This window comes from Bufo gargarizans, chromosome 1 (assembly GCF_014858855.1).
Source record: "Bufo gargarizans isolate SCDJY-AF-19 chromosome 1, ASM1485885v1, whole genome shotgun sequence".
NCBI lineage: Eukaryota > Metazoa > Chordata > Amphibia > Anura > Bufonidae > Bufo > Bufo gargarizans.
In genome coordinates, this window is record NC_058080.1 from 544,086,412 (window position 1) to 544,110,759 (window position 24,348).

A 24,348-nucleotide genomic window follows, 5' to 3' on the forward strand; every position below is an offset into this window, starting at 1 on the left:
ACTGTATATTAAAATATTTTTTTTTTCAGAATTGTAAAAAAAAAAAAATCCAGGTACTCAAGGTACCCTAAGGCTACATTCACACAAGAGTGAAAAAAACTATATTAACTGCAAAATGGTCTGTTTTTAACTGATGCCTTTCTGAGAAACAGATAAAAAATGGTCCCCTTCAATTGTATTAGGGGCTATTGTTCAGTCGTTATTCACTGGCTGTGTAAATAACCCTACAGGCTATTCTTAAAATATATGTAATGGCTGGTAAAAAAAAAAAAGACATCCGTCATAGGTCAGTCGTGGTGTTTATTATTTTTTTTTGTTGTTTTTATTTTTTTTAACCTTTCACAAAGCCAGAGGAAGCCAAATGCTGAGCTCTCAATGCGTTCCCACGGGTAATTTTATTAAAATAGTTGGTATAGAATTGGGATAAGAGTATGAAAGTTCTGTTCTCTTGGTAGGTGTATAGTAGGGATGAGCAAATCGACTTTGAATGAAACATCTGAAGACGATTCGCATACAACTTTGGTCCAATACTGTACAGAGCGAGCGCGCCATACAGTATTAAAATGTATTGGCTCAGATGAGCTGAAGTTATTACTTTGCGAAGACTCGCGTGACTTCGCATAATAACTTCATAGATTAATTTTTACTGTAAAAAAAATATATAAAAATTTCCTGAACTCTGGTTCAGTTCCAAGTGGTACCTTAGTTCGGGAAATGTGTAATTTTTTTTTTCAGTAAAAATTTATTTATGAAGTTATTACACAGTCACGCGAGACTTTGCAAAGTAATAACTTTCTACATTGATCATGTAGAGAAAGTTAATACAAGGCACTTACTAATGTATTGTGATTTGTCCATATTGCCTCCTTTACTTGCTTGATTTATTTATTTTTCATCACGATGCAGTTCTTGTTTCCATGGTTACGACCAGCCTGCAATCCAGCAGCAGTGGTCGTGTGGGCACACTACAGAAAAAAAAAGCACTGGCCTCTCTGGTGATTTGGACCACAGAAGTGCACATAGGCCTGAGCTTTTTCCTATAGTCTGCAAGCGCGGCCACCGCTGCTGGATTGAAGGGGATCATAACTATGGAAACAAGTAGTGCACAATATGATGGGGGGAAGCAATATGGACAATTGCAATACATGTGCCTTATATTAACTTTCCATACATGATAAATGCCATTTGCTGAAGTGAGACAACAGCTTTAAAGTACAAGTAAAATATACATGGTGGGAGTGCATATATGCCTTTACAACTGAGTTGTTGGATCATGGATCTGATGGTTAATAAAATGGCAGACAAAGTATTAAGTTACTGAACATCCCACCTTGATCCAAAATGTGGTTGTGTGCAATTATGCAATCATGTTTGGTTTTATTGATTTAGCTTTTTTTAAAATTTTTGTTAGACATATACAAGTATATATATTTAACAAAATGCAATGTGTACATTACTTAGTGTTGAAAAGAGATTTTAAAAGGAAAGGCTAAAAATAGAGAAAGTCATAAGTAAGAGTTAATCCTTATTCACACGTCCATGCTTAAATCCGTGAAAAGGTGGTCAGTGATGGATCCATTTTTCATGGACACTGCACAGCAGAATTTTTATTTTTATTTTTTCAAAGCATCTCTGCCTGAAACATGGATGGCATCCGTGGTTTTGACAGACCCATAGACTCTAATAGAGCATGCTCCCGTGCTAAAACACTGGTGTGTGAATACACATTAGAATGAATGGGGACATGTGCTGTCTGTGGGGCACACGTAAGTGGAACACTGATGTGAATGAGGCTTTAGGCTTAGTTCACATCACCATTTAGCTTTCCATTCTTCTGATGCATCAGAAGAACAAAAAAAAAAAAAAAGGATTCCTTATTTTGAGCATCAGTTATGATCAGTTTGTCACTTCCATCACAGATCAGTTATTTTGGGGGGGTTGGTATCCAGGTCATTCTGAAACCGCAGTGACTAGGGACAGGATTTTCACAGCAGGAGCTGAAGGACCTGCGTTGAAGTTACCATCATGTGATCAGTGCAATTATAGGCGGAGCTTACTGGTGGTTAAGGACCTGCGATGACATCACCATCATGTGCTCAGTGCAGGAGGGGCTGGAGCTCAGCAGTGAAGAACCTGTGATGATGTCTGACATGACACATAATTCCTGGAAGCTGAAAACATCCCAGTTCTTGCATGGCCAGCATACTCACCGGATGTGTCACCCATTGAGCATGTTTGGGATGCTCTGGATCGGCGTATACAACAGCATGCTCCAGTTCCTGCCAATTTTCTGTAACTTTGCACGGCTATTGAAGAGGAGTGGACCAACATTCCCCAGGCCACAATCAACAACCTGATCAACTCTATGCGATGGAGATGTGTTGCACTGCGTGAGGCAAATGTTGGCCACACCAGATAGTGACTGGTTTTCTGACCCCCCCCTCCCTGGCTGTGATGCTCTATGCCAGTGTTTCCCAACCAGTGCTGCCTCCAGCTGTTGCAAAACTACAACTCCCAGCATGCCCGGACAGCCATTGGCTGTGCGGGCATGCTGGGAGTTGTAGTTTTGCAACAGCTGGAGGCACACTGGTTGGGAAACACTGCTCTATGCTACAGTTGGACAGCGCTACAGCCAGGGGAGAAGGAGACGCCCACAGAGAGATAGTGTGTCTCCTCCCCATTGCTCCGATGCTCAGTATTAGCATACGGAGCATGACATTTGCAGGGGGCCATAATGGGGCGCAGGAGCACTATTTTTAAAAACCAGGCAGGGTGGCAGCACAGCAGGGGGTCCCCACAGGTACAGATATTTATCTCACTTACTACAAACCCACGAAAGGTCCTCTTCAATATCAGCTGTCAAAAGACCTGAAGGGTAGGGACATTTTTCTACAAGTTGTGTATTTGCGTTTTGTTTATATGGTGACAGAAAATGGAAAGAACGCTGCTCTTAGAAGAGGGGTCCTTGCAGGAAGGAGGGGGGTCTCATCTAATGAAATAAATGGCCATTAAAAATGGTAACAGTCAGCTTTTCATAGCCATTTTGCATCAGTGTGTGCATCCATTTTATGACCACATATCTTTGTTTTAATGGCTATTTTGCATCTGGTGACCACTTATCTGGTGTCCCCGCCCCCAGGACAGAAAAAAACGCTGAAGAATTAAGAATATCCAGCTTGTAATGATTGAAAAAAGTAATGGGGCTTGCCCACGTGGATGCTCTGCAGCTCTGGTTTAGAGAAACTGAAGCTGACTCCACCCAGGAAGATGACACAGCCCTAGTTGAGGGGGATGAAGAGCTCTCTGGATATAGGCTAAGGCAGGCATGTCCAAACTGCGGCCCCCCAGCTGTTGCAAAACTACAACTCCCAGCATGCCTGGATAGCTTACAGCTATTAGGGCATGCTGGGAGTTGTAGTTTTGCAACAGCTGGAGGGCCGCAGTTTGGACATGCCTGGGCTAAGGTAAAACATCCCTAAACCATCTTTCTATGGATGACTTGCTGGCCGCCTGTCCCTTATTAGGACCTTGGTATTGGAGAAAGAGATGATCCGATTGTCTGAAACTATTTGTGGCATCCGGGTAAGATAACACGCTTCTAACATCCAGGTTGTGGAATTTCGTATCTCTTTCAGTACTTGGAAATGAACAAAAGGCAGGCAAGGATACTTCCTGTTCACAATGAAACCTGGAGACAACCTTGAGAAGGAAGAAAGGACAATGCCTGAGAATTATGTGATCATCCTGGACTGTAAGATATGGAGGCTTGTAGGAAAAAGCCTGGATTTCTCCAATCCTTCTTGCGGTAGTTATTGCTACAAGAAAAACTGTTTTGTAGGCAACTAGTTTTAAAGGGATCTGATCCAGTGGTTCAAATGGAGATTCCATCAAGACTGAGAGGACCAAGTTTAGGTCCCAGAGTGGAATGACTGAACGGATGGTAGGCCTTATGCATCTCATAGCCCTTTTAAAAAAAATTGGCAGGCTCCCCACTTATTTAATCTAGGAATCTAAAGCTGATATCTCTACTTTGAGTGTAGCAGGCCTGAGCCCTTTATCCAATCCTGCTTGCAAGAAACTAATAATCTGAGGGATGTCTGGATAAAGGCGATTATTTGAGAGGGATAGAAAAGCGTTCAATGTTCTTAAATAAATTTTGGATGTAAGAGGCTTATGACTCAACATTAATGTGGCAATGACACCATCCGACAACCCTTTCTTCTTAAAGCTGAGGCGGTCAGCCGCAAGGTTGAGTTGGTTCATCTTTGGATGAAATACCGGACCCAGATGGAGAAGGTCCGGGATCGAAGGAAATGTCCAGAATATTCCCGCAGACAGCTGGAACAGTAGGGGAACCCAGGACCTTCTTGGCCAAAATGGTGCAATGAAAATTACTTGAGCCCCTTCCTCCTCCACCTTTATTAGAGTTCTTGGAATCAAGCTGAAGGGAGGGGACACAAAGAGTCTTCGGCCATGGCTGGGCTAGAGCATCTATCCATAAAGGCTGGTCTTGACGCGAGAGGGAGCAAAACCTCTTGGTCTGTCTGTTGTTCCTTGTGGCGAATAGATCTAGGTCTGGTACTCCCCATTTTTCGCAGATCAGCTGAAATATCTGAGAATTTAGGAACCACTCTCCTTCCTTCAAAGTTTTGCGGCGGAGGAGGTAGGCTATTATATTGTTTTCCCCATGGACTGCAGTTAAAGTAATATTTTTTTCTGCCCAAAGAAAAATGTCTTGAGACACTGACCGCAATGAGCGACTCCTTGTCCCCGTTCCCCCCCATTTGTTCAGGTAAGCAACAGCTGTGGTGTTGTCTGAGAACACCTTCCTGTGTTTTTGAGATGAGGCTCCACGGTGTTTTCTTTAGCTCAGCTATTAAGATCAGCTAGTGTTTTGTTTGCGTAGTCTCCAAAGCATTGCTCCTGGTTAGCCAGAATCCTACTCCACACTGATGAGGGGCCACACCCCGAAACAGCTGTCTGTGGATGGATAACCGGCTTAGGTCTTCCCCGTCACATCCTTAAAGCTTGTAAAAGAATGGGATCTTAACATAGGGGCCACTTAATATGGTGGATCTTGTGATCTCTGCAATGGAGACACTCCTTTGCTTGGTTTTTCCTTCCTTTGAAGGATATCTGGCTTCTCTGTGTTGAGGACCCATAACTGGGGCTCCACAGTTCTTTTGCATATTACTGTTTCCCAGGGAGCTTTGCATTTTGGATTGCTGTGTTGAGACTAAATTAGGCTCCACAGTGTTTTCTTTAGCTGGTCTCCTTAGGATCAGCTATTGTTTTGTTTGTGTTTTTAAGATAAGGGAGTGTGAAGGGAAGTAATGTGATGGCAGCGAGTTCTTTTAGATTGGAGGAAGCCTATAACATGTCTTCTTCCCATTTGCCCTGCACTATCTTTCCCTCTGCAGGACCCCCCAATCCTGATGTGATGGCATCTGTGGTTATCATCATTTGTCTCTCCTGTCGCCAATGAACCCCCGGCTGCAGGTTCTTCCCCATTCTCCACCACATCAGGACCTTTTTTTTTTTTTACAGTATTGGGAATGTAAACACGCTTTTCTAGAGTGGAATTTGCTCTGTTCCAGGAGGATTAGAGGAAGGCCTGAAGGATCCTTGTGCAACAGCCCATCTGACAGACAGGATTGCAGCTGTCAGAAGGCCAAAGACAGTCATGATATTCCTGATGGAGAAAGTCTTCTGGCTGCAGAAGCGAGAGACCTTTTGAAGTAGATGGTTCCTCTTCTCTATGGGTAAAAAGGACATTAGTAGACGAGAGTCTAACAGTACTCCCTGGAAGACTTTTCTTCTGTCCGGGGACCGGTCTTACTTCTTGAAGTTTATAATCCACCCCAGGGTGGTAAAGCATTTCTGAACCAGAGAGGTGGGATTGCAGGATTTCTTCTGAGGGTGAAGCGATCAGGAAGTTGTCCAGATATGGTATAATTAGAATCTCCTTCAGATGTACAGTGGCGGAAATAATTATTTGACCCCTCACTGATTTTGTAAGTTTGTCCAATGACAAAGAAATGAAAAGTCTCAGAACAGTATCATTTCAATGGTAGGTTTATTGTAACAGTGGCAGATAGCACATCAAAAGGAAAATCGAAAAAATAACTTTAAATAAAAGATAGCAACTGATTTGCATTTCATTGAGTGAAATAAGTATTTGAACCCCTACCAACCATTAAGAGTTCTGGCTCCCACAGAGTGGTTAGACACTTCTACTCAATTAGTCACCCTCATTAAGGACACCTGTCTTAACTAGTCACCTGTATAAAAGACACCTGTCCACAGAATCAATCAATCAAGCAGACTCCAAACTCTCCAACATGGGAAAGACCAAAGAGCTGTCCAAGGATGTCAGAGACAAAATTGTAGACCTGCACAAGGCTGGAATGGGCTACAAAACCATTAGCAAGAAGCTGGGAGAGAAGGTGACAACTGTTGGTGCGATTGTTCGAAAATGGAAGGAGCACAAAATGACCATCAATCGACCTCGCTCTGGGGCTCCACGCAAGATCTCACCTCGTGGGGTGTCAATGGTTCTGAGAAAGGTGAAAAAGCATCCTAGAACTACACGGGAGGAGTTAGTTAATGACCTCAAATTAGCAGGGACCACAGTCACCAAGAAAACCATTGGAAACACATTACACCGCAATGGATTAAAATCCTGCAGGGCTCGCAAGGTCCCCCTGCTCAGGAAGGCACATGTGCAGGCCCGTCTGAAGTTTGCCAATGAACACCTGAATGATTCAGAGAGTGACTGGGAGAAGGTGCTGTGGTCTGATGAGACCAAAATAGAGCTCTTTGGCATTAACTCAACTCGCTGTGTTTGGAGGAAGAAAAATGCTGTCCTATGACCCCCAAAACACCGTCCCCACCGTCAAGCATGGGGGTGGAAACATTTTGCTTTGGGGGTGTTTTTCTGCTAAGGGCACAGGACAACTTATTTGCATAAACGGGAAAATGGACGGAGCCATGTATCGTGAAATCCTGAGCGACAACCTCCTTCCCTCTGCCAGGAAACTGAAAATGGGTCGTGGATGGGTGTTCCAGCACGACAATGACCCAAAACATACAGCAAAGGCAACAAAGGAGTGGCTCAAGAAGAAGCACATTAAGGTCATGGAGTGGCCTAGTCAGTCTCCGGACCTTAATCCAATCGAAAACCTATGGAGGGAGCTCAAGCTCAGAGTTGCACAGAGACAGCCTCGAAACCTTAGGGATTTAGAGATGATCTGCAAAGAGGAGTGGACCAACATTCCTCCTAAAATGTGCGCAAACTTGGTCATCAATTACAAGAAACGTTTGACCTCTGTGCTTGCAAACAAGGGTTTTTCCACCAAGTATTAAGTCTTTTTTTGTTAGAGGGTTCAAATACTTATTTCACTCAATGAAATGCAAATCAGTTGCTATCTTTTATTTAAAGTTATTTTTTCGATTTTCCTTTTGATGTGCTATCTGCCACTGTTACAATAAACCTACCATTGAAATGATACTGTTCTGAGACTTTTCATTTCTTTGTCATTGGACAAACTTACAAAATCAGTGAGGGGTCAAATAATTATTTCCTCCACTGTAAGTATTTTGTGACTTCTGAAATCATCTTTGAAAATATTCTTGGGGCTGAGGAGAGTTCGAATGGAAGATCTCTGAACTGAAAATGGCTTAGGGTACTTTCACACTTGCGGCAGGACGGATCCGACAGGCTGTTCACCATGTCAGATCCGTCCTGCGGCTATTTCGCCGTGCCGCCGCTCCGTCCCCATTGACTATAATGGGGACGGGGGCGGTGCACGGAGGAAGCCAGCCGGACTAAAATTACCGTATGTCAGGCTTTTTAGTCCGGCGGCTTTCTCCGTGGCTCCGCCCCCGTCCCCATTATAGTCAATGGGGACGGAGCGGCGGCACGGCGAAATAGCCGCAGGACGGATCCGACATGGTGAACAGCCTGTCGGATCCGTCCTGCCGCAAGTATGAAAGTAGCCTAAGATGATCTATGAAGACAGCTATTCTCAAATATTTCTGATGACCTGGACATATCGTAACATGATAGTAAGCATCCTGGAGGTCCATTGTTACCATGTAACAATCCTGAAGGAGTAAGTTGATGGTTGATTTTAGTCTCCATCTTGAACTTCTTGTAGATGATGGATTTGTTTAGGGTTTTTAAATTATCAAACGGAAGGATCAGTTTGGTTTTCTTACCAGAAATATCGGAGAATGGAAACCTCTGCCGCATTGCTCTTCTGGGACTGGAAGGAGAACTCTTTTTTTCTACTAGGGTAGAGACTTCTGATTCTAAACACAACTGTTTTTCTTTTTGAGGCATCTTTCTGTTTATTATAAATCAATCTGGAGGAGGGGATAAAAACTCTAGTTTTAAACCTTCTCTTAGAGTAGAAAATACCCAGGCCGAGGCGAAGTCTATTAACCTGCCTCCCACATGACTGCTGGTGTCATCGAGTGGGGCGGAGGAGCTTTCAGGATTAAATAGGAATCCTCTCCCTCTGCCACTAGAAAGCTGCCAGTTCCTTGATCCTTCTTTCTTCTTCCGATCCAGCCTTGTTCTTTTCTGGTTCTGAAAGTATCTCTTATGGTGAAAATAACAGCTCTCAAGGGGGAATCCTTTTTTCTTATCCAAGGCCTTCTCTACGATATCATCCAATCCTGAGCCAAACAAATCTCTCTCACAGCAGATTGAGCTCAGGCGGCTATTTGAACTTGCGTCACCTGACCATGACCGAAGCCAGACTGCTCTAAGAGTTGCATTAGACAGAGCAGCTGACCTGGTGGACAATCTGACTAAGTCAGCAGACGCATCAGCTAAAAAGTTTGATGCTTTTTTAGCATAGGCAAGGAGGCTAAGATCTCCTCCATCAGGGTACTTGCAGCCAAGTGCTCTTCTAACTGATCAAGCCAGACAGATAGTGTTCTGGCTGTGCAGGTCGAAGCGATACTAGGGAGCAGCACAGCCGTATTTTTCCATGGGATCTCGTAAGAGACCCATATCCTCAAACGGGAGAGAGGTTTTCTTAAAAATGCAGGCAACTGGGGGATACATGTTTGGCGTTTTGTCCCCCAGATTAGACTCAATCTCTGCAAAAGGATATTTTCTCTTAAAGGAGTTTGTTACAGCCGTTCTCCTTTCAGGATTCCCCCATTCTTTGGCCATTAGGGATTTAATGTTATTATGGATGGGGATGACTCTTTTCTTTCTTTCTCCCAGACCCTGGAACATTTGATCCTGGATGGAGTGGGCTTCCTCCACGTCTTCAGAAGACAGTCTGTTTCTTCCGGGAGAAACAAAGGTCTACCCCAAGCTGTCATCTGAAGAAGCAGAGTCTGGATCAGATACCAGCTCCCCCTCATCCAGATCAAATACAAACTCAGAAGTATGGGATCTCTGAGACATGGATGGACGTGGGGATTGTGGTGCAATTTTCAAGTCCACTGCCGCATTAACTTCTTCCTTGATTCCATACGAGCTATGATTAAGGAGGGCGGGCGACGCCTCTTTAACCACTTTTTGGCACACTTTTGACCTAAGGCTTTTTTAGATTTAGCAGAAAAGGCCCTACTGCAGATGGCAAACTTTCTGCGTGCCGAATCTCCACTGGCTGGTTTTAGTGTCATGGTCTCTGTGCCCTAAGAATTAAAAGAAAAAAAGGACTATAGGGCCATGAATCTAAAAGACCAACACCTTCACCAGGGTGAATTTACTGCCGTCAATAAAGATAACAGCAGCTGCTGTGTAGATTATAAGCACACAATAAGAAAGGATAGAATATATACGAGTCCCACCGGGCTGAGTTAGCAGATTGCGGAGTCGGGGTCCCCCGGGGCAAGCATGACTGCAGGCGGTGAGCGCTACATCTGCAGTCGCGCTTTTATCCCCAGCCACATTATCGCAAGATTCTCTTGCCCAAGGTGATGTCACGAGTCAAATCACATGTGATTTCCCCTTACCTGGGAATATCGCGATACCAGGGAGGCCTGCACGCAGGGCTTACTCAGAGTACCAGGTAAGGGAGGCAGTGCTTCCCTGGCGTACCCGTTCCCTGCACTAGCCCTCCCACTGGGGAAAAGTAGTAAGGCTGGGTGAATAGTAGAACATTCCTGACTCTCCAGGAGAGGCTCCCACTAATCGCGAGGACAGGAATCAACGACTGAATAGGGAAGTGGAGGAGGCCTTTTTAAATCATGTGCTCCTGCGTTATTTCCTGTCCTGGGGGGCGGGGACACGGGGGGAAAATATAGGTCATCAATATCAAAATCTCAGACAACCCTTTTATATATAATTTATGCCCCTCACAACATTTTGTAAGCCCAGGCCAGGGCTTCTAATCTCCCAACATGATTGTACTGACTGCCCAGTTGGGAATTACTGTTCTAGACTCACATTATACAATGAGTATAGGGCAGGCGTAGGCAACCTTCAGCACTGATCCCTGGTATAGGGACTGACCAGCCTAATAGGCCCCAATTTATCATACCTTCACTGCAGAATTGACATTAAAAAGTCCCAAAAATAGGGCTCTTGCAACTTTTTGCACAAAATTTACAATTTTTACACCACTTGTTCCAGTTTTGTAATGTGGGTGGAAAAGTGGGTGTGGTTAATGAGTTTTACTCCAGATTTATCATTGCAATTTTACTCCAGTAGGGTGGAGTAGGAAAACTGGAGTAGCTAGGTCTAAAGATAAGACAAATAACATGAGACATTTGATAACTATGGCATAAAGTACTCCAACGCAGACTCGAGCAAAACGGACTTCAAATTTTAGCTGCATGATAAATTCCCCCATAGTATGTTAGAAAGTTGCGTAACTTAAGTCATAACTACCTTCAAGATTTCTTCTTGCTGTCAGTGATGGCATTTTATTACATTGCTGGATGTCAAGATTATACCCTATATACTGAATGTATACCAATGACACTTCTATGTATACAGGCAAAGGGCGATACAGAATAGAATACTTTAATGATTTTCTCAATGCAAATTGATAAAATGCAGTGAAGTTTTATAGACCCTGAATTGCACACTTGTTAGGCAGCAAAATCAGCATTTACACTCGTAATAGTAGATATTTGAACATTGTCCTTGGTAATGGTTTGAAATTTTAAAAATATCTACTATATTTATACAGAATTTACATTTAAATTACTTTTAAATTAACTTTATTTTGCAGACCATGCTAATGATGAATTCACTTTAGGTACATATCTGTCCTGGCCCTGGCAGGGTGTCTAAGCTGGAATACCCCTTTAAATGTTTCACAAAAAACAAACATTTCTTCCTGATCCCCAATTTTTTTGTATGCTAGTATGTTACCATTTGCTGTTCAACAGAATGCACATCATAAACCCTCTATCATAAGTCTCTAAATGCACACAGTTGTATACCTCTTTCACTGTAGGAACTATGCAATAATGGGTCTTTAAGAATTTTCATTTCATGCAATCTTTCCCAAGACTGGGAAAAGTCATCAGGGCCCTCCCCACAGCCCCCTTCAGATAATATACTGGGGTAGCCAGGGTGGGTCATTAGTTCAATACTGGTACTGGAGCCAGACGTCAGACTGTACAGGGAGCTCTGTTGTGTTAGGCAGCTGTGAAAAGACTCAGTGCTGTAATCGAGGGCTCGCTGAATATTCTTTACCGTCATGTTCTCCCCCATGGTACTCAGACCAATGTATACATCAGGCCACCTGTATAAAAACAACAACAATAATTGAGTATGAACCATCTTACACCTCACTTGCTAGCTCTGATGTTGGAATAGAACAGTTCCCCATACACTGTACAAAGGATGATTCAGCTCCAAGCACGTATCACAAGGGTCGGCAACCTTCAGCACTCCAGCTGTCATGAACTACAATTCCCAGCATGCTCCATTCTCTAAGGAATTTCTGAGAACAGCTGAGCAAGTGTGCATGCTGGGAGTTGTAGTTTAACAAGAGCTGGAGTGCTTAAAAGATAACTGTCGTATACATTTTTTGGGAGTATTGGATTGTGGTGATTAATATCACCTTGGTGGCCCTATTTAAACTTTTCACTGTGTATTCAATTACCCCTGAATTCCACAGTTTAGTTCCTGTACTGCCTACTTTTACCTCTGCTTAAAATCAGGTTGCTATGCATGGTCCGTCTATGTGTTGGAGGACAGAGGACGCAGCGTGTAGGGTCAGATTACAGACAGCCAGGGACTGTGAGTAAATGATTAAAGCCAGGTCCTCCCCAGCAGCTGATAACAGTGCTGGGCTGTGTGCACTTCTGCCTGTCCCTGCGCTTGGCAGACGCTCCCTCACTCAGCAGACTGGGACAATGCAGAGTTGAACCAGTGCAGACCAGGGAAGGGAGATCTGCCGTCTGCTCAGTGTATAAATGAAAGCAACATGTGGTAAGAGGACCCCTTTGTGCTGCAGGAGACTAACCCTTTAGGGGGGAGGGCTCTCGTTACTGACACTTTTGGGGGGCTATTGTTACTGGCTAGTGAGGGCAGGCGGGATTAGCCTCAGGGTGAGGGCAGGGGCGGCTATCTTAACTGAATAGTGAATTTGCAGTTTTATGCAGACTGGTTGCTAAGGGCTGAATCTTATTAAATATGGGGTAAGTCAGTCTAATAGTAACTGATTCTGGAATATCATGTTATTAGTAACTACATATATGAAAATTGAAATTAGGGTCCAAATGTGACAGTTATTCTGTAAGGTTGCTGAACCTTGTATTATAATGTTGCCAAGTACTGCAAAATGAACCACAGTGAATGTTAACATTTATTATTCCTTTTTGATGTACGATCAAGTGCTTATATGACTGTGGTTTATCGTCCTACTCAATAGGTGGAAAAAAAAAAAACCTCAATATTATGTGATGACTTTTCTCCATAATTAATAGTCATTAACATGCACCATTAGTCGCATGGGGTATTCCAGGATTTTAATATTGATGTCATAGCTGTGTAGTCTCAGCACCAGAGTAACAAGGTAATCAATGGGGGTGCCGGGTAGTGGATGGAGCGGGTGGGTAACTGCAGCTCACTCGTCAAGCAGATATTGATGGCCTATCCTGAGGCTGCCCCATCAAACTAAGATTAAAGAGGATTTGTTACCTTCCAAAACGTATAAAATATAGCATTACCTATGGATCTCCTGGTTCCAGTTACTGAAGCTGCCCACTGGATGTGGAGTTTCCCTATTCTGTCTAATAAGGGTCCATTCACACGTCCGTAATTTGGTTCCGCAATTTGCGGACCCATTTACTTTCAATGGGGCTGGAACAGATGCAAATCCACATTTCCGATCCGCAAAACACTTGCGGATCCGCAAAACACTTACGGACGTGTGAATGGACCCTAAGGGAGGACGATGTCAGAGCAGAATGAGATACCACGTGATCCTGCTCTCCTCCTGCTCATGCTGCCAACAATGAGTTACTGGACTCGATATGTGAAGACAGGAGAGTGAGATCATATAGCAGTGATGGCGAACCTATGGCACAGGTGCCAGAGGTGGCACTCAGAGACCTCTCTGTGGGCACCCACACCCTGGATAAAGTCTATGGTGTACCAATATGCCTTACACTTTTCCTGCCATCCATCAGAGCAGGGCGCACTATGAACAGCACAGGCAGCGCACTGAATGTAGGCAGGCTAACATTTAGCTATAAGTACATGGAAGTAGGGCTGCAACGATTAATCGATGTAATCGATTATATTCGATAACTGGATTCGTTGTCGACGAATCCAGTTATCGAATAATCGCCGATTCGTTGCTATTCGGGCGGGCGGTCGCTGCATCTTTATTTTACCTTTTTACAATGACGCTCCCGCTCCTGTAACAGCCAGGCAGAGCGGACGGCGGCGTAACGTCACTCACTCACGTGACACGCCTGCTCCGCCTCCTTCATTCATGAAGTGGGCGGAGCAGGCGCGTCACGTGATTGAGTGACGTTACGCCGCCGTCCGCTCTGCCTGGCTGTTACAGGAGCGGGAGCGTCATTGTAAAAAGGTAAAATAAAGATGCAAGCATCGGGGCCGGGGCTGTTAGGGGGGGAAGGGGGAGGGGGGATCTGTCTATGCCCATAACAGTGCACATATCACCCTCTCCATAACTACGCCGTCCACAGACCCCCCTCTCCATAACTACGCCGTCCACAGACCCCCCTCTCCATAACTACGCCGTCCACATATCCCCCTCTCCATAACTACGCCGTCCACATATCCCCCTCCCCATAACTACGCCGTCCACATACCCCCCCCCATAACTACGCCGTCCACATACCACCCCCCCCCCCCCATAACTACGCCGTCCACATACCCCCCCCCCCCATAACTACGCCGTCCACATACCCCCCCCCCCCCATAACTACGCCGTCCACATACCCCCCCCCCCCATAACTACGCCGTCCACAGACCCCCCCATAACTACGCCGTCCACAGACCCCCATAACTACGCCGTCCACAGACCCCCCATAACTACGCCGTCCACAGACCCCCCATAACTACGCCGTCCACAGACCCCCCATAACTACGCCGTCCACAGACCCCCCATAACTACGCCGTCCACAGACCCCCCATAACTACGCCGTCCACAGACCCCCCATAACTACGTCCGTCCAACCCCCCAAATATGCGTCCACAACCCCCATAATAGTGTCGTCCACAGACCCCCCATAATAGTGTCGTCCACAGACCCCCCATAATAGTGTCGTCCACAGACCCCCCTATAGTGTCGTCCACAGACCCCCCATATAGTGTCGTCCACAGACCCCCCCATAATAGTGTCGTCCACAGACCCCCCATAATAGTGTCGTCCACCGACCCCCCATAATAGTGTCGTCCACAGACCCCCCATAATGTGTCGTCCACAGACCCCCCATAATAGTGTCGTCCACAGACCCCCCATAATAGTGTCGTCCACAGACCCCCCATAATAGTGTCGTCCACAGACCCCCCATAATAGTGTCGTCCACAGACCCCCCATAATAGTGTCGTCCACAGACCCCCCATAATAGTGTCGTCCACAGAACCCCCCATAATAGTGTCGTCCACAGACCCCCCATAATAGGTCGTCCACAGACCCCCCATAATAGTGTCGTCCACAGACCCCCCATAATAGTGTCGTCCACAGACCCCCCATAATAGTGTCGTCCACAGACCCCCCATAATAGTGTCGTCCACAGACCCCCCATAATAGTGTCGTCCACAGACCCCCCATAATAGTGTCGTCCACAGACCCCCCATAATAGTGTCGTCCACAGACCCCCCATAATAGTGTCGTCCACAGACCCCCCATAATAGTGTCGTCCACAGACCCCCCATAATAGTGTCGTCCACAGACCCCCATAATAGTGTCGTCCACAGACCCCCCATAATAGTGTCGTCCACAGACCCCCCATAATAGTGTCGTCCACAGACCCCCCATAATAGTGTCGTCCACAGACCCCCCATAATAGTGTCGTCCACAGACCCCCCATAATAGTGTCGTCCACAGACCCCCCATAATAGTGTCGTCCACAGACCCCCCATAATAGTGTCGTCCACAGACCCCCCATAATAGTGTCGTCCACAGACCCCCCATAATAGTGTCGTCCACAGACCCCCCATAATAGTGTCGTCCACAGACCCCCCATAATAGTGTCGTCCACAGACCCCCCATAATAGTGTCGTCCACAGACCCCCCATAATAGTGTCGTCCACAGACCCCCCATAATAGTGTCGTCCACAGACCCCCCATAATAGTGTCGTCCACAGACCCCCCATAATAGTGTCGTCCACAGACCCCCCATAATAGTGTCGTCCACAGACCCCCCATAATAGTGTCGTCCACAGACCCCCCATAATAGTGTCGTCCACAGACCCCCCATAATAGTGTCGTCCACAGACCCCCCATAATAGTGTCGTCCACAGATCCCCCCATAATAGTGTCGTCCACAGATCCCCCATAATAGTGTCGTCCACAGATCCCCCATAATAGTGTCGTCCACAGATCCCCCATAATAGTGTCGTCCACAATTTGTTTTAATATGGCCTTTGAACATAATTTTTCAAGTAAGATCATATAAACCTCTGTTTTGTAATTTTGTCGTTTTTTCCGATTAATCGATTAATCGTAGTAATTAATCGGCAACTAATCGATTATTCAAATAATCGTTAGCTGCAGCCCTACATGGAAGATATTTTATATTGGACTGTAGTATTCAAGGTAAATTGCTGTGTTGGCACTTTGCGATAAAAAAGCGGGTTAATGTTACAGTTTGGGCACTCTGTCTGTAAAAGGTTCGCCATCACTGTCATATAGTATCTAAGAAATATACAGTAACTGGATCTTTCTACTCTTACTGCTCTGAGAATGGAAAATAATAGAGAGTGAATAGTGGGTAACATAGCAACTCAGGAAAAAGTGGCTTCAGTAACAGGTGAACCACAGGATAATATGATATTTCACACTTTTTTGGTGACCGGTCCTTTTTGAAAGTTGTTCACCTATTTACAAGTGACGGTCTTTCCTCAGGACAGGCCATCACTATCCAATTTGCAGAGGTCTGACACTAACCCCCCCACTGATCAGCTGTTCTGTAGTAACTCTGGCACTGGAAGTCAGTGCCAGAACTACACAACTCCGTCCATTGTGCAGTGGATAGAGGTGGTTAATGTATGGCTGCTCCCATTGAAGTGAGTGGGAGCAGCACTGCTATAACCATTTCCACTGTGTAGTTCAGGCGCCAACTTCCAGCATTGGAGCTACTACATCTAATCCGCCAATCAGATAGCGATAGCCTATCCCAAGGAAAGGACATCCTTTGTAAACTAGCATGGCGCTGGAGGGGTCTTTAAAGATAGCCACAGGGTGCCTCCTGTTTCATAAAGCAAACACCCACGGCTTATGCAGTTCACGTCCATTTAAACAATCTCGACCACAGCATCCGAGCACACAAAAACCCCGAAGCGGTGCGATCGGAGCAGCTTTGCAGCAGCCAGTCATTAAAAATGATAGGCTGCTGCATAGCGTTTCCTATTGAGCCCCTGTCTATAACAGGGCTCCATAGGAAAGTAATAGATTTCTCATAGACTGCTAAATGGGCGATTTGCTGTTTTTGGTTCTTCATTTCCCACCAAATCTATAAAAATAAATAAAATAAAAATAAAAAATGGGGGGGGGGGGGGGGGGGGGAATAAAAAAAAAGTCACACCTACACACACACACACACACCAGAATGGTATCAATGGTACAGATCACTCCACAAAAAATGACCCCTCACACAGCTCCATACACACACACAACTACAAAAACGACTGAATTGGGCTTACTGGTAATTCCTTTTCCATGAATCCACCATGATGGCAAGATAGGAGATTGACCCCTGACCTCTGTAGGGGCAGGAAAACTAAAAGATACTAACATGATTTGAGCACACAATTTTTTTGGGGGTGGGAATTCCATGCAGTCATGGTGGATTTATGGAAAAGGAATTACCGGTAATCCTAATTCAGTTTTTCCCAATTTCACCACCATGACGGCAAGATAGGAGACCTACCAGATTACCTAATTAAGGGGGGGCTATGGCTTTGAGGACCAAAAGATAGTTCTGAAGATCCCGACAAGTCAAGTCTATAATGCTTAATAAAAAAGGTATGGACATTGGACCAGGTTGCAGCTCAAACGATGCACCCGCTTTTTCTCCATTGACTGAAGAGACAGCCCTGGTGGAATAGGCCCCATCGTTAACGGGGCATGGAAGATTTTGGAGTCGGTAGAAGTCATACATAGTTTGCTTTATCCACCTAGAGATGGAGGCCCTAGAAGCAGCCTTCCCCTTATTCTTCCCTCCAAACTGGACTAACAGATTGTCAACCTTCCTGAATTCTTTAGACACCCAAAATATCTTAGCACACCCTGTTTGACATCAAAAAATATTAAATTCCTCCTCCCTTAGGTTTTTCGAGTTATTACAGAACAAAGGCAGCACTATCTCCTGGTTTCTATGGAAGTCAGAATCTACCTTTGGAAGGAACTCTGGATCTGGTTTAAATATTATTCTGTCATCCGAAATGGTTAAATGTGGATGTCCGATAGAGAGAGCCTGAATTTACCCTACTCTCCTAGCAGACGTAATTGCGATAAGGAAGGCTGTCTTGAGTAAGAGCATTTTGACCGAAGCATCTTACAGAGGCTCAAAGGGACTTTTTGTTAGACCCTGTAGGACTATGTTTAAGGGTACTTTCACACTTGCGGCAGGACGGATCCGACAGGTGAATACGTCCTTCCGCTGTTTCGCCGCTCGTCCCCATTGACTATAATGGGGACGGGGGCAGCGCTCCGGCGCAGTACGGCAGTGCACAGCGAAAGGCCACCGGACTAAAGGTCCTGCATGTCCGACTTTTTAGTCAGGCGGCCTCTGACCGCGAACTGCCGTACTGCGCCGGAGCGCCGCCCCCATTATAGTCAATAGGGACGGAGTGGCGGAACAGCGGAAGGACGGATCCGACAGGGTGAACAGCCTGCCGGATCTGTTGTGCCGCAAGTGTGAAAGTACCCTTAAGTCCCAGGTTGGGATTCTAGGTCTGACAAAGGGTCTTACCCATCCTGCTGCTCTGAAGAACCTTTTGATACACCTGTGCTCAGCTAAATCTAAGTAAAAAAAAAAAAAAAAAGTTTAAACCCATTCAATCTTAAGCCCTCTCTTATTCTTCACTCTTACATAGTATAGAGCGGATCGTCCACGGCCATTTGATATTTATATTTGATTTATTGCATGTTATTGTTGGTGTTACCAATACCATTTCCCTCAGTAAGAGGGTGGTTGGGCACATGGCCCATCTTTAAAGGCACACCCTTGTGTGTTGTTCTGTACTATGATGGTTGTATTTAAGCCATCCATTAGACTGCATACTATATTTTAATTGTTATTTTACAAAGTTATAAAATGTTGTGTGTCAACCATTGACTAGTAGGCCACTGCTGATTCAACATATGCAACTTTATGCCTTAAACCACCTACCCCTCTACAATGTCCCTCCCCATTCTTGCCCCTCTCCTTTTCCCTGTGCCATATGCTACATGACATACTTTGTGATATTTTGCATCTGATGTGTCAACATTACTCTTATGGCATTGCATACTTACTTTCTCTATAAAATCTTAATAAAGAGAGAAAAAAATAAAAATAAAGTTAGGGCTGCAATCTGCACCTTCAGGGTCGAAGGACGGAGGCCTAAGTCTAGCCCTTGTTGTAGGAAGTCCAGAATTCTCTGTATATTTGGAGCTGACTGGTTTATATCCTCTTGTCCCCACCAGGAGCAGAACTTCTTCCAGATTTTTAAATAAAATCGCAGCTGTAACTTTTTTCCTACTGGCCTTGAGTGTGGAGATGACCTTCTCTGACAACCCCTGGCCCTTTAAGATTTCCAACTCAGGATCAGTAACACTTTTACATGCTGTGGGATCAGGACTTTTTCGGTCTAATGATGTCCGTCTCCTGTCACAGCATCTCGGTAGCCATAGTTGAAAAGTTCTGAAGTGGAACTGAGACCAAGGAACCGACGCTATGCATGTTGTTAATACATCTAGGAGGCTCATTGCCTCTCTGATGGAGCACGAGTTTCTTTTTTGGACCTTCCCTCTTAACCAAACAGCTTTTTCTTCTGGAAGGAACGAGGACTGCATTTCAGAGTCCAGGAGAATTCCCAAGAATTTTACACTTGTTTGGGGAAGAAGACATGATTTTTTTTTTTTTTATTTGCTATCCATCCCAGATTTCCCAGCAAGGCTAGGAAGGAATTTAGGCCGCTTTGCATCAGTTTTTTCAGGGAAATACCGAATGGGAGGGCCTTAAACTGGAAATTACAATTTTTTCCTGTACTGTCTCTTAGCGCAAACCTTAGGAACTTTTCAGATTGTTGTCTGATCGGTACATGGTAATATGCATCCTTCAGATCGATAGAACACGTTAATGTGCACAATCTTATTAGCGGGATTGTGGACGCCAGAGACGCCATCTAGAACTTCCTGTATAGGATGTTCTTGTTTAGTCCTTTTAGATTTATTATGGTTCTGAATGTCCCATCTGGTTTGTCCACCAAGAAGAGAGTAGAAATCCTCCTATTCTTGAGAAAAGGGAACCTGCGTAATTGCCCCATTTTAATTGCCCTAGGCATCCCTTCCAGAGTCTTTCCCTTAAAGGGGTTCTTCAGGAAAACCTTTTCTTATCCGTCGCTTTTTCCAGGATTTTGTCCAACACCGGACCAAATACATACTCTCCCGAAAAAGCAATGGAACAGAGTTTCATTTCTGCGGCCTATAGGGGCAGGAAAAACACTGAAGTGGCTAGGGGGCAGGGGCAATTTAATCTGTTTTCCTGCCCCTACAGAGGTCAATCTCTTATCTTGCCATCATGGTGATGAAATGGGAAAATTATTTTTCTAGGTTTTTATTATTTTATCAGAATCAAGACGCAAGAAACAGTACACAAGGTATCGCTGGAGTTGTACTGACCTGGATAATGAAAGTAACTGGTCAGTTTTATTGCATATCGAATGTAAATAAAAAAACTGCAAAACACTGGCGGTATTGCTCCCCCCCCCCAATTTGGAATATTTGTCCCGCTTCCTGCTACATAATATGCAATATTACATGGTGGCATTAGAAAGTACAACTTGTCTCCCAAAAAACAAGCCCTCATACGACTGAATGGAAAAAAAATAAAAAATAAAAATAAAAAAATTGTGGCTCTGGAAATGCAGGGAGTGCAAAACGAAAATGAAAAAACGTCAGAGGTAAAAAGGGAGTGGGTACTTTAACATAAAGGGTACGCAATCTGGAAGGTCGGTACGGAACGGAGTGCTTCTGTGGGGTTTGTATTCGTTGTGGCAGCTGCAGGGATGTTGTTCATGCCCCCAATGCATGAAACGGCTGAACAATGGCCGTGTGCAAGAGCCCTAACACTGCTTATGGCAAGGAAGACTAGCACGTGTTATTTAATGGGCATCATCAATTGACGGGTCTAGTTACATGCCCCTCCATCAACAGCCTCCTAGGGATGAGCGAATTTCATATTTTGAAATTAGAGTTTGGTTTGTGGTATAATCTGAATTGCGTTATGGATTCCGTTACCACGGATCATAACGTAATTCCATGAAGGAATGCATAATGGAATGTCTTTAGAGGCCTTGAGAGGACTCCAGCATAACGGAAACCGGACGGATACGTTATTTAGGCCATAGACTTCTATTATGACGGAATGAATAACGGAATGCCTCTAAAGGCATCCCGTTATGGACAGGGCTGTGGAGTCAGTAGATAAATGGTCCGACTCCAACTCCTCAGTTTTTGGTACTTCCGACCCGACTCCTCTGCATTTAATATGCAAATGTATTTTATACATTCCTTGAAGGAAAGAAAGGCAACATACATGTCATTACCACAGAACTACTGGCTAGGAAGCTGCTACCTTCTCCTTTGTGTGCTGATCTTCTGCTGAAGATAGGGCAGTGGGAGGATCCAGGAAGGGGCATTTAATTTAAAACATGATTTCCCTAGTAGAATCCCATAGTCATGTTTAAAGTTTAAGCTAACAATCTGAGTTTACAAGTTTTTAAAGCCTTAGCTGAATGACAGCAGTTTTTCAAATGGTTTACAGCTTCAGTCTTGAACTATTGACTATCCATTCCCTTCACTTATACAAGTGTCTAGTCCTGCAAAAAACATATTTACTTAATCAGTTATCAGTGAGAGGCTAGGTTAACCATGGGCGTTATGTTCCCTGTAACAGCAGAACACAACACAATGGAAAGTATAAGTATTGCCGCTCCTTAACTGTGCGTTGCGTGCTATATAGTGAAGCATATGAAAAGCATGCTTCTTCATGGTCTCTTAACGTGTTCGTTTTGCGGTAACGTGACGCACTGCATGCATTGGCCTTTATTCTTACAGTAGAGAAGTACCATATTTTTTGCAGAAGTGGGGGAAAAAAAAATAGCAGTGCGTCTTATGGGGGAGAATGCTGCGACCGTCCGGTGAATAGGCTGAGAGGGAGGAGGGGCTGGGGGCTCCGCTCACTGTAGAATACGGTAATCATATCCAACTTGTGGGTATTGTTAAAGTATTCCAATCATCTTAAATCTAGCGCTGTACTACTTAGTACTAAATTCTTGGCATTTAGGAGGTCGGGTGGGCGCTCGTATCGTAGCTCACCAAGTCACGCGCCTGCTCCGCCCACTTTCTGAAATGAAGCTGGCACCGGGCCCCGCTGCCATTACAGAAACAGATGCCGGCCCCCATTCACTACACAGGGACACTGTTATGATGGGGGGGGGGGGGGAATCATCTGTGGATGACACATAAGATAAGATGCCCCCACAATGATCCCCCACAACAGTGCCACCCACAGAGCACCATTAGTTCAAAACCCACCAAAAGCGCACATTTTGGTTTAAATTTTTTTTTTCTTATTTTCCGCCTCAAAAACCTAGGTGCGTCTTATAGGGTGAAAAATACGGTAATTAAATTATAACTTTTTGTGAATTAGGACATTTAAACGTGCTTTTTTTTTTTATTCCAATTTAAATCTAGTAGGAGTCGGAGTAGGTTCATTTTTTGCCAACGGCAGGAACCCAAAATTGCCTCTGACTCCATAGCCCTGGTTATGGAATTGCATTATCGTCCGTGGTAACGGAATCCATAACGCAATTCGGTAAATGCCACAACCCGAACTTCAAAATATGAAATTCGCTCATTCCTAGCAGCCTCCTTTTAAGTGTAGTTTTTCCCGATAAAATCATCCCTTCACTGTATTATTATAATTAGACTGCGTATTAGAGTACGTATACAAAAAACCCTCCACCTGATTTTTTGAATGAATATTCACATGTAGGTTGTTAATAGGTGATCAAAAAATCTGATAGAAGTGTCCCTTTAAGTGAAAGTATATTATAAAGCTGTATAACTTTTCATTTTGCATTGATTAAAAGGCGTTTGAGATATATATGCTTAAGGCCCATTAGATGAGAAGTGTATTCCAGATCCATCATTTTGCCTGTGTAATGTCATGCAGGAATTTCTGCGCTTTTCTATGCGGATATTTATTAATTTTAAATTTTTTGCTCATTTCTTTTCTTTACCTTGTCTATCTTCGGTACACCCAAGTTTGTGTATGTATTACCTTTGTTAAAAACTAAAAAACAATTGGAGGGGGGAAAGGAGTTTGAGATTTTGGCTTAGAGTTAACAATGAGTCTGTGCCTAGAAACTGTCTAAAAAGTGGCACAAATTGGCACAACTAGGGCTTCTACAGTTTTTTCGGGATTGCTCAAAAAGGGAGGTCGGGTTTAGCAAGAATAAGGTGTTGCTTCATAGGAAAAGAGTGTGCACCAAAATTGACCACAATTCTGGGTGTACAATTCTGTCACAAACTGGTATAGAGTCTCTCCCTGCGGCAGATTCATCATCCAGCCTGATCGCTGTGATAAATCTGCTGCAGGTCCGGACAGTCTGACTACGCTTACACTATCTATAAGTTTAGTAAGTCTGCCCCTTTGTGTTTCAGTTCCTCACCAATTTTAAGATGTGCTTGCTGTCAGTGAACGAGTATACCAATTTACAATCAGAGGCTGGAAACCCTGTGTTTATACCTAGTTCTGCTCTCAGCTGAGAAGGGGATACAACTGTATCAAGTCCAAGCTGTAGACATGTAGAAATGCCACAATGAATCTGGAATCCGGGCTGTCTAGCTCACAGTGTGCGCATTCCCTGGCAGCAAATAAACATTGTGAAATTGGTGACAAATTATTACTATTTTTATAGCAGCACTGTACATCCACTGTCACCACTCATATCAGCCCCTGCCTCCACTGGGGCTCACAATCTAAATTCCAAATTGAACTGCCAGTGTGCCTTTTAAATGTGGGAGGAAATCTATACAAACAAGGGGAGAGATTACAATCGCCATGCAGCCCACTATACCAGCTACTTATTGGCGGTGTTCTAAATCAGTAGGTTCTTATTTACATTATTTGCCTACTTTGGTGGGATTGTCCCTTGATTCGGCCTTACTGAACTAAGATGTGCAAAGTCTTATTCAAGATATACCCCTAAGTTCATAGTTTTGAATCTCCTCCCTGCTTCTCGTACTACATAACAAGACTCTCTGATAGCTAAGGCTATGGGGTCCCACTATATTGGAGACAGACTTCAGCTGCTTCTATTTTTCATTGGCTTCAGAAGGTCGCTCAGATTGGTAGTCTGGAGGAGCTGTGCCATCTGGCAAACCGTACAATACCTAAACATAGGTGTATATGGTCTCCATGGCTGGAGCTCGCTGAGGGTCAAGAGATCCT

General features: G+C 44.4%; 1 protein-coding gene across 2 annotated transcripts in view; it reads right to left on the minus strand.

Moving 5' to 3' along the window:
- Positions 1-10,977: 10,977 nt before the first annotated feature.
- Positions 10,978-24,348, minus strand: part of YDJC (YdjC chitooligosaccharide deacetylase homolog) — a 31,773-nt gene continuing 18,402 nt past the window's right edge. For both annotated transcript variants that reach the window (XM_044275550.1, XM_044275551.1), the window contains one exon: positions 10,978-11,723. In XM_044275550.1, the coding sequence (XP_044131485.1) occupies positions 11,387-11,723 (337 nt within the window). In that variant the 3' untranslated portion in view covers positions 10,978-11,386. The remainder of the gene's footprint in view (positions 11,724-24,348) is intronic.